The sequence below is a fragment of the Linepithema humile genome, chromosome 8 (assembly GCF_040581485.1).
Source record: "Linepithema humile isolate Giens D197 chromosome 8, Lhum_UNIL_v1.0, whole genome shotgun sequence".
Classification (NCBI taxonomy): domain Eukaryota; kingdom Metazoa; phylum Arthropoda; class Insecta; order Hymenoptera; family Formicidae; genus Linepithema; species Linepithema humile.
In genome coordinates, this window is record NC_090135.1 from 4,717,301 (window position 1) to 4,728,387 (window position 11,087).

At 46.3% G+C, this 11,087-nt stretch overlaps 2 protein-coding genes across 2 annotated transcripts; both read right to left on the minus strand.

Moving 5' to 3' along the window:
• Nucleotides 1–299: 299 nt before the first annotated feature.
• On the minus strand, nucleotides 300–2,078 carry LOC105679230 (uncharacterized). The gene has a single exon (XM_067360839.1). It carries the CDS (start codon nucleotides 2,076–2,078, stop codon nucleotides 300–302), a length of 1,779 nt encoding a protein of 592 aa, XP_067216940.1.
• An 886-nt stretch (nucleotides 2,079–2,964) lies between these two features.
• On the minus strand, nucleotides 2,965–3,951 carry LOC105669035 (uncharacterized). Its single transcript, XM_067360840.1, has 3 exons — nucleotides 3,525–3,951; nucleotides 3,221–3,446; nucleotides 2,965–3,160 (listed from the first exon to the last, which is right to left on the minus strand). The coding sequence occupies exons 1-3, from the start codon at nucleotides 3,949–3,951 to the stop codon at nucleotides 2,965–2,967; spliced, it is 849 nt and encodes a 282-aa protein (XP_067216941.1).
• Nucleotides 3,952–11,087: the final 7,136 nt, after the last annotated feature.

Sequence of the window (11,087 nt, forward strand, 5' to 3'; positions counted from 1 at the left end):
TTTTCTTTTTTTTATTTTTTCTGATTCCTTTCCCTTTTACCAGTATTTTCGTTATTATTATTTGCTCCGTCCTCTCTCCTGAGGAATGACATATACACACACACACACACACACACACACACATTACTGTAAAAATACACAAAAAAATAAATAAATACACATATGCGATTAAGAGTTAAGTTTTTTTTTTATCAAACCCAATAATAATAATAATATTATAACGGGGGGGGCGTTCCTCTTTCGAAGCACCGCCCGCGGCACCCAGACATTGTCCATTGTGCCTTCCCTCATAAGCTTACTCATGAGAGACCAGTTTTTCTCCAAAAGAGAATCAGATCTCTCACCGGCAGCTTCCTGATCTGCTCGGACCCAAGTAGTGCTGAGCCCAGCATCTTGTGTCTCAACCCTGCCTGTGCAGGACAGTCGCAGAGCACATGAAGGCTTGTTTCCTCGTCGTCTCCACATGTCCTGCACTTGGATGTATCGCTACGCCCAAGCTTGTACATGTGGTAGTTTAAGGTGCCATGACCAGTCAGTATGTGTACCGCTGTCCTGGCATCTCTCCTACTCAGAGCCCTTATGCTCCAAGTCAGTTTTCTATTAGGAGTATCTTCCATCAGAGCTCTAGCCTGTCTGCATTTGGACTCAGATTCCACTCTCCAGTGTCTTAGATGTTCTCTGCGGAGCCATTCTTTGATCCTCCCCTTTCCTAGACAAAAGGGGATTCCTAGAGCCGGCCCCGGTCCTACCATCGTTGTCTCTGAACCCGCTTTTGCCAGCTGGTCCGCACATTCATTACCCTGGATGCCTGAGTGACCAGGCACCCATGTAACGGTGACTTCTCTCTCTCTCGCCAATTCGTTCAGAACGCCTCTGCACTCCTGAACCAATCGCGACGTTATTGTCGGAGCCCCCAGCGCCTTGATGGCTGCCTGGCTGTTCGTACAAATTCTGATATGCTCTCCCGCTTCTACCCTACTCCGTACGGTCTGAGCACAGCTTAGGATAGTCACAATCTCCGCTTGGAATACCGTGGCATAACTGTCAAGAGAAATGCTCTCCTTCCATCCCTCTCGACTGCCAAAGAAGCCGGCCCCGGAGCCCGTGTCCGTCTTGGAGCCGTCCGTATACCAGACATCTCCTCCACGCACTCGAGCCCCTAAGTTTTCACCTTCCTTTTCCCACTCCTCCGGCCTCGGTATATGCATTTTGAAGCGCCTATCAGAAGCCCGAATAATAGGTATTCTGTCCTGTCGCATCTCAAATATCGGATCCAGCAGAACGTCTTCCGGCAGCCTCGTATGCCGGGCTCCCTTCTTCCATTTTAGTTCGCATCTTAGACGGTATGTCGCCACTGCTGCCGCAGTCACTACCACCTGATAAAATGGTTCGATGCCGAACATTACGCCCATCGCCGCCACTGGTGTCGTAACCATAACACCCAGGGCCTCTTTCAAAATCAGAGCCCTGACATGCTCCAGCGCAACTTTGGCTGTTTTCTTTTGCACCCTAGTCCACCATACTACGGCTGCGTATGTGAGTCTGGGGCGAAGTATGGCTGTGTAGATCCAGTGTATCATACTCGATTTCAAACTCCAAGTCTGGCCAAAGGTCCTTCTGCACATCCAAAAATACTGGCACAAGCTTTTGCACTGGTTACAAAAGTGCTCCTCCCAAAGCAGTTTCCTATCCAGGATAACTCCCAAATATTTCACTGATTCGGTCGGAACTAACTTTACTCCTACAAGAGTGGGTCCCACAATGGTGCCCACCTTGTATTTGCGAGTGAAGACAGTAAGACCGGTTTTTAGTGGATTTACCGCCAAACCCGTTCTCTGACACCACTCTTCTACAACTTCCAGTGCCCCCTGCATGAGCTCTAGAAACGTCTCCAGAAAAGGGCCTCGCACAAGTATTGCCTCGTCGTCCGCGTAGCCTTGTGCAGTGAAGTCTCTATCGTCCAGTGCCTTTAATAAACCATTTGCTACCAGGCACCATAAAAGTGGGGAAAGTACTCCGCCCTGCGAGCAGCCTCTTCCCACCCACTCACAGACTTTCGCAGTTCCCAGCGAAGTCATCACACGCCTCCCTAGCATGCCCCGGATCTACTCGACGAGTTTCATCGGGGCACCCCTTCTGGCGGCTTCCTCACACACTACCTCGTGCGGTGTGTTGTTAAAGGCGCCCTCTATGTCCAAGAAAGCACCCACTGCGTAGCCCTTCCTTTCCAGCTGCTTCTCAATAAACGCTACCGTCTAATGTAGAGCAGTCTCGGTGGAATAGCCCGAACGATACGCGTGCTGATTTTTGTGGAGAGAGTGACTCCACAGAGTTGTCTCCCTCAGATACGCGTCCACCAGCTTTTCCAATGTCTTAAGGAGAAACGATGTTAGGCTAATTGGCCTGAAATCCTTTGCCTTGGTGTAGCTCGTTCTTCTCACTTTCGGGATGAAAACTACCCTGACCAGTTTCCATGCGCTAGGTGTGTAGCTCATTGCGATAGAAGCCCTTAAAGTTTGGGTCAGTGGGCCCACGATCTGTTCCAGTCCCTCTTGTAGAAGCCGGAAAGACACCATCCGGTCCCGCTGACTTGTAGGGCTTAAAGGTGTTAATTGCCCACTTGACCTTCTCGGGCATGACAATCTTGGCCGCTATTCACCAGTCCGCTTGTCGGGTTCTTCTGAGTGAGCCCGGCTCCTTATATGCAAATAGCTCTCCCGGCTCCCTATGGAAGCCCGGAAAGCTCACTTCCAGTAGATGCTCCAGACATCGCTCTCCAGTCACCACCGTCCCATCAGGGAGTGCGATGGCTTCCAGAGTCGCATCCGGGTTCTTAGCGAGGATCCTGCAGATTCTTGCCGTTTCGGGCATTCCCTCTACTTCCTCGCAAAACGTTTTCCAGCTTTCCAGTTTCGCTCTAACCACAGAGTCTCTATATTCTTTCTGTGCCCTCCTAGAGTGCTCTCAGTCGGATTGGCGGCCCGTGTTCCTTGCTCTGTTCCAGGCCCTACGAGCCGCCACTCTGAGACCCTGCAATCCAGGGGTCCACCAGGAAGTTCCTCTACTATTTGTAACCGCCCTTTCGGGGCAGTTACTTTCGTAGCAGTTTACCAGAGACCTCTGCAAGTAGTCCACACAGGTCTCCAGTTCGTCCTCTGTCCTGTGCCTCTTAGGGAAGCCTTTGAGACTGTTGGCCAGGTCTTTCCTATAGGAGTCCTACTTGGTTTTCCTCGGATTCCTGAATTTGACCTCCTTCCCCCTAGCCTTAGCTATCCTGAAGGTGATCTGCTTATGGTCAGAGAGCGAGGGCTCCGTCGAGACCCTCCACTCCACTACATCCTGTATCAACTGCCTGGAACAGACAGTGATGTCGAGCACTTCTCTTCTCGCTATAGTGCAGAAGGTGGGCTCGTCTCCTGTGTTGAGGATCTCCAGATCCGTAGATGCTAGAAACTCCAACACTTTCCTCCTTTTTTTATTGGTGTCCGAGCTTTCTCACACGGTGTGATGCGCGTTAGCGTCACATCCCATAATCAGGGGAAGCCGTTTCTCCTGGCAGTATTCTGCCAGTTTTATCACCGGTGTAGGCGGCACCGCCTCCCCCTCGTCATGAGAGAAGTAGGCCGAGCAAATAACCATTTTCTTCCTGTCACCGGAGTCATCAGTGAAATTCACTTTTACAGCCGCAACGTCCCTGGAACACAGGTGAAGTATTAGCTGGGCTTCCATACCCTTGACGGCCACGCAGGCCCTGGGCCGATCCACTGATGGGGCCCTAAAGAGCCTACCGCAGGCAGCCAAGCCCCTGATGCAACCCCGGATTAACCAGGGTTCTTGCATCAGTGATATGCATGTTTGTCTCCCAGCTTGTTGCCTGGCCAAAACAGCCAAGGCCCCTTTGCTGTGATGCAGATTAATCTGGGTGAAGGCCACCCCTCTCGATCCCGCCATTTAACTACGAGATCGTTTTAGGAGGCTCCTCCTTATCCCCCCTTACCTCCCCCCCTTGGGCCCCGAAAGGCAACTTACCCAAAAGGCAATCTTGTCGAGCCCAAAAAATGGTCTGAAGTTCAGTGTCTTCAATTTGAGGACACTGGACCCCGGGACACCGAGGACTAGGTTCCCACCCTCCCTGGTGGCCCCTACCCCCTCCGCAAACACTTTCCAGCTCCCGGTTATGAGACCTGGGTTCTATTTCTCCAGCCGCTTCAGGACCGTGGCCGCGCCCTCGGGAGGTCCCTGGACCCAAACTACCGCCCTGTGCTGCTTTTGAAGCGCGTCCATGCCCATCACCTTGAGCCTTGCGTCCTTCCACGGAATGATGCCGCCGATCCGCCCCACGAGCCAACCCAGCGACGCCTCATCCGCGCATCTTACCACCGCCGCACCACTCCTTAGAGAGGTGCCGTGGAATCTGGGCACCGGACTCTCCTGGATCCCGTCGATCTCTTTCGAGACCGCACCCCTCAACAGAGTCAACTGCTCAGCAGTGATCTCTGTCTCGGGGTAGCCCTCCGCCACAATCACCCTCGCCAGAGGGTCAGCAGCGTCCGAGTAGGCATGTTGCCCGTCGTGAGCCCTTTGCCTCTTCAGCGGACGGCCGCCCGATGGAGGGGTTTCCTTGGAGCCCCTCCGACGTTTACCATCGGTGTAACCCTTCACCACCTCTGCCAGCGTACAAGGGGGAGCCACGGGAAGAGAGCAAGCCCCTTAAAGAGCCGCTGCTCTCATCCGCTTCGCCTTCCTTCTTTCAGCCCCGCACCGATTCTTCTTCGCTGGAGGTGAAGCCTCCTGCCGCGCAGCCGGGCCGGCCTCACTTCCGGAGCCCTTAAGGGTCCCGTCCGTTACCACCGTCCCAGCTCCTTCCCTCGGAGACCCGTCACGCGAGCCCTCCCAATTTTCCACTTCGTTCTCTAAGTTTAATTTTAAGTTTAAATCCATAGTGGTCCCACGAGTAGCTAGGGAACTACACGGTCCGCCCACGCAGAGCCCCGCATGCGTGGGTAAGGCTGGATACTCTGGGGTTTTGCCCGGTTCCCCAGAGGCATCGTTCGCGACACTGCTCCCCCAGTGACATGCAGCCATCGCCACGATGGCTTACAACTTGGCTTGGGGAGCTGGTCCGCGGCAACGGTCTTTTCTTACCCTCCACAGGGTTTTACTTCCGTGGGGCCAGGTTATAACCGCCACTACCCAGCAGCACTGAGTCCCCTCAGAGAACTCACACCTACTGGGCGTCCTCCTATCCGCCACCTTGGAGACGCGCCCGGTGGGTAGCTCAACCCCTGGGTATCAAATCCAAATATCCGATTAAAATGTTAAGCCATCATCAAAAATTTCGTTCTTATTCATTTAATTATACCTCGTTCGTCACTCCTCACCCTTTCCTCTCAAATTGTGCACGAAGGTTCCGTCCCAGGAAAAAGGGATTCAATTCCTTGACCCAAAAGGGAACCAGCGAGCGGTTGACCTGTCGACGGAGTAAAAACGACTCGTCCAATCGCTGACCCGTCGCTAGTCCTAAACGTACCGCTCGGCTCGTGCGATCAGGCCCGCTTACATTGATTGCCGAGTCCAAAAAAAAATCTTCTATCAGGACGTAACAATATCTTTTATTATATCTTTTACTATATTATTATATGTTATATTATTTCTTGTAGATTTTTTATATTATCTTTTATTATACATCACGCACACGCGCACACACACTTTGTATTACAAAAAGAAACATAAATAAATTTTGTATTAAATTATATATTATTACAATTTATTTTTCTTCCTCTCATCCTGAAAATACATATTATGCTTAGATTTATTTAAATTAGAGTCATTATTATAATTTTATTATATATTTCTCATATTGATTAATTTTGTAAGTAAAATTTATATGTTTTCTCATATTATATTATACATCTTATGTTTAACTGGTAATTGTACCACTCGCTGATTACCGTCTGATAAATGTGACCAACGGGTGCTTCTTCTTTTTCTTCAGGATATTTCATTATCGCCGCTAATTGTAATGGTGTAGCTATTTCAAATCGATCGTCAAATTCCAGATCGTACATGGCAATGTAGAAATCATATAGAGTGGTACATCAAGATAATAGTTACTCGTAATTGAAACGATCTTCTACAAACGATTCCTCCAGGTCACGAATGACTCGGTGGAAGCGCGAGGTCCCTGAAATGTGGTACAGATTTTATGTTTTTGTTTAGCTTTGCGTGCAAGCTTGGTGAGACTTTTCGGCTGATGCTTGTTCATGGAAAACCTAAAACAATTTGTAAACTTGTAACGGTGCAGCCCGCAAGCTGCATCGTTACGGCTACGGACCGTCTATCGTCCGTAGCCCACCAAGGGCGCATCGAGCGCCGATAAATTTCTTATCAAAACAACGGCGGTCAACCGCCGAAAATCCCCCACACCCGTTCCGAAATTCCGTTTTGTGGGGGACTCGCCGCCGAAACCGCCGATGCTTGCCGATTCAAAACCATTCGGCTTCCAGCCGGGTATAAAAGAGGCCCGGCTGTACGTCTTCTCACCAGACTCCGTTCGCTGATAGACAGCGAACATCCCTCTACGAGTGTCCTCGTAGTCCAAACCGAGTATACTCGGATTTTATACCTGTTCCAGCACACGAGTATCCTCGTGTACCGCCGAGCGTCCTCGGTATTCTTGACTCCCGCATACGAGAATATTCGTATACCCGCCAAGCGTACTTGGTTCCTCTAGGCCACCGAACTTCGTATTGCGGACATTCCCGCATACCTAGCTAAGTCGCCGTTCTAAAATTCCGCCTTCGTACGAGCGTCCTCGTACTCCCGCCGAACGTAATCGGCAACCTAAGTCCTTATATATCGCGTTTATTCGCCGGGATTTCAAAACCGTAATTCGTCCGACAGGCAAAACCGCGTCGACCAATCCGCGCCGCCGAATAGTCCGCATCGATCTACGATCGAACAGACTCGCGATACTACGAACGCACTCACCGACAAGCGCTCCGTTTTGTACCAATCGTTGCGACACGATCGCCCGCGCTTGCGCTCTCGACCGCACCAGGACGCCTCACGTCATACTAAATAATTATTCCACCGTCGCCTCAAATAATTATTTCATTATTGCCGATACTTCGCATTTATTTTCACGTATACTTCGCATTTATTTTACGCCGCCTTAAATAATTATTTCACCGCCGCTCAAATAATCATTTCACCATTAACGATACTTTGCATTTATCTTCACACTACTCTGTATTTATTCCACGCCGCTTTAAAGAATTATTTCGCTATCACTTATTAATTATTTCACCGATATTTGGTTATTTTGTATGCTCTTTCGAATTTATCTTGCACACGCTTTGCATGTATACACGAGCATTGAAGCCGATCATTCGAGACAAATCATATCAACATCTTTCTGAATAAACGCTGTTTTGTTACTTTTATTATAAACGAGCATTTGGTTTATTTGACATACCTCCAACCGACCGAACCTGGATTCCGGCGAGCTACTCCGCGTCCGCCGAAGCTCACACGGTTTCAAACTTGTAATAATACATATATTATGATAGTTTTTTTTTAATGATTTTAAATACCCGTTTATAAATGTTGCTAACAATGTGGAATTATTATTATAAAAATATATTAGATCATACTTACTGGAAACTGCTAACAGATCGGCGATTAACTAATCCACGATGTTGACGATGTATTGAGATTGAATATTACCAATATTTTCCGCGAGCTTTATATACCCCGCTTGTTGTTCTAAAAGTGGTGATAACGCAATCTGTATTCTAAAAATAGCAATAACCCGTAAATATGTGGTAATTATTCCCACCACTCAAAATGACGGTGCAAATGGAGCCTGGCCCAGGCTGCCTAGGTGGAAATTCTAAAAATAACGATGACGCAATCTGTATATTCCAAAAATAGTGATGACGTAATCCACGAACCTGCAAATTCTAAAAACAGCGATAACATAATCCGTGAAATATGTGGTCCCCTCCACTTTGCAGTAATTTGATATGACCTTGCAAAAGTGCTGACGCAACAAAATGGCGTCTAAGAAAAGCGATGATGTAACCCGTAAAATATGCAGAAATTATCGCCTTCATTTTTTTTGTAACCTGATACCCCTGCTGTAACCTGATACCCCCTCACCTCCAGAAGTGCTGTAATCCGATAACTCCTCCCCTCCAAAGCTGACAAATTCTAAGAAAAGCGATGACATAACCCATAAAATATGTAGAAATTACCCCCTTCCCTCCAAAAATGATGCAATCTGATACCCCCTTCCCCCAAAGTTATGACCCTCTTCCCTCCAATGTGATGACGTCATTGGGAGCTTTCCATCTAGGAGACACAGATCGACACTGTGTGACACGGTCAAACACCGTGCTTAGATACTTGACGGGACGCGTTTAGTTCTGAAATAGACCGCTAGAGTCTGCTTATGTCTTCCCATGGTATCTAGTAAGTTCATTTAATTGAAAAATTGGCGTACCAGGAGCATATTGGCATATTTAAAGTACGTACAAATCAACATAACCATCATTTATTATTGTTTACGATCGCGATGAGTATAAATATATTTTGCAGATGGATAAAATAAAAATTCTCTAGAATATCATCCCAAAAATTGACAGCCATGAACTAGACTCTGTGTTCGACTATGCTCTTCTGCTGTGTCGAACCGTGCCGTGGCGTGTCATTGATGGAAAGCACCCTGTCTGACACCGTGTCAATGTGTGTCGCCTAAATGCCTTGATGGAAAGCTCCCATTATCTTCTCCCCCACAACTCTTCCCCCGTACCCCCCCCCCCCCCCCCATTGCTCCTGGATTAGAACCCACATAACTATACTACTTTGATAGCTTTTCCAAACGTCGCACCGCGGCAACTCATCAGCCGCTGAAGCAGAGTTTTCATTGGCTACCGCTCGCCGCGATGCGCGTTTGATTTTGGATTTGACGTCGAGTGTATCGAGGTTCGATATTGAAACATTCCGTATCAATACTGTTAAATATCAGTAGCAAAAGTATCGATACAAAATATCAATATATCGGATCTTAAAATATTGATACTCAAAATATCGATACTGTATCGCCCATCCCTAGTAGGAATGACACAAAATATACAGGATGTTTCATTTTAATCTAGTCAGGCGAATATTTCAAACACTGTTGAGTTTAGAGAAAAATGTTTCAGACAAAAGTTGCAGGGTTCGGAGGGGGACACAAGATGGTGGGCTTGAGTTTTTAATGAAAGTAAATTTGAAGGTCATATGAAGGTTTGTTTTTTTAAATGAAATGTAGTATTTTTTATTGCATATTCTGAAAGAACATAAAATTCTGCATTAAAATTGTCTGACACGTTTTTCATGAAAATCTATAATTTTTGAGGAAATTTAGCAATTAAAGAAAAAATGTTTGTTTTTCGTAAAGAGAATCATGCATCAATTTGTACATGTTCATGAACATTTCTCGTTCTTAAAGTTACCCGGAATCAACGGCGTAGACGTGACAAAAATCTGATTCCATCGGGGTGCTTGATTTACGTGAGTCCCCTTGCCTCTCACTACCCGGGTTGCTAAATTTGCTAAATTTTCTCAAAAATTATGGATTTTCATGAAAAACGTGTCAGACAATTTTAATGCAGAATTTTATGTTCTTTCAGAATATGTAATGAAAAATACTACATTTCATTTAAAAAAACAAAGTTGACCTTTATATGACCTTCAATTTTACCTTCATCAAAAACTTAAGTCCATCATCTTGTGTCCCCCTCCGAACCCTACAACTTTTGTCTGAAACATTTTTCTCTAAACTCAATAGCGTTTGAAATATTCGCCTGGCTAGATTAAAATGAAACACCCTGTATACTTGGCAACAAAATTATCGCAACAATAAATTTATATTAAAACTTCACATAACTTTAAATAATCGTAATTCCATCAAAAATTGTATTTGAAAATTTTTTTTAATTTTGAAGCTTAAAGTCTCTACTTTAAACAGTATTTGTCAGATTTTGAATTTGTTCTTTCCCCCTCTCGCTTCAAAAGTAAAGACGTGTTACGTCTCTAAAAAGTTACATAGTTTGACGTACTCCACAAAATGGAATGAATTTTTTTCGCAAATGTCACTGTTAAAGATCGAACCACGCACAGCGTGCGTCAATTAATCTTTATATTTTTTCTCATTTTTTTTATTCATTAAGTAGTTATCTCACACATCATAATTAATTCATATTAACATGCAGAATATTATAATGTTGATTTTCGAGCATTCGCTTAGAGCAGCGCTCGGAATTAGTTGCACATTTTGGGCCGATTTCCGAGGCGACGCCTCCTGTTCCCCCACTACCGCTCGGCCGTTGACGGCCGAGCCGCCGATAGCTCTGGCGCAGGAGCGTTTTATATAAGAAATAGGCTGGGTTGTTGAGACACCTCTCAGAAAACAGTAATATTTTCTTTGCTACATAAATAATGTTTATTTTCAATAATAATTAAATATATATATATATTATGTATTAATAAAAATAAACATTATTTATGTAGTGAAGAAAATGTTACGATTTCCCGAAAGATGCCTAAACAATCCAGTCTATTTCTAATATAAAACGCTCCTGAGCCAGAGCTATCGGCGGCTCGGCCGCCAGCGGCCGAGCGGTAGTAGGGGAACAGGAGGCGTTGTCTCGGAAATCGGCCCGAAATGTGCAACTAATTCCGAGCGCTGGCTTAGAGAAAGCAGCTGAAAAATGTGCCTCTGTAAACAGTCTTGAGTGGGCCGATAGCATTGCTTGTATATATTTTGCTTCCTAACGGCGAAGGCCATGATAAAGCCGTTGAAAAGACCAAACATTTTAAAACTATAGGAGAGAGCATTCCCCTCTCCGGCGCGTGAATTTTAGGTCTGCACGAATCATCATAGATTTCCGGCCCTCTCTCCGTTGTGAAAAAGGCGTTCGCACGCCGATCCGCAGGACAATCGCTCACTATTTCAATTTTGCGAAACCAGAAGATTTTCGGAAGTACGATTGAGAAGACACGTTAATTCGCCGTGTGCATTTGCTGTCGATTCTTTTGAG

Excerpts from the sequence above, each read along its gene's own strand:
- LOC105679230 (XM_067360839.1), bottom strand. The coding sequence starts at position 2,078 with ATGACTTCGCTGGGAACTGCGAAAGTCTGTGAGTGGGTGGGAAGAGGC.
- LOC105669035 (XM_067360840.1), bottom strand. The coding sequence starts at position 3,951 with ATGGCGGGATCGAGAGGGGTGGCCTTCACCCAGATTAATCTGCATCAC. Across the intron at positions 3,447-3,524 it reads GCTTCCCCTGATTATGGGAT|CATCTACGGATCTGGAGATC; the intron begins GTGACGCTAACG and ends TGGAGTTTCTAG. Across the intron at positions 3,161-3,220 it reads AGGAATCCGAGGAAAACCAA|GACAGAGGACGAACTGGAGA; the intron begins GTAGGACTCCTA and ends TAAGAGGCACAG.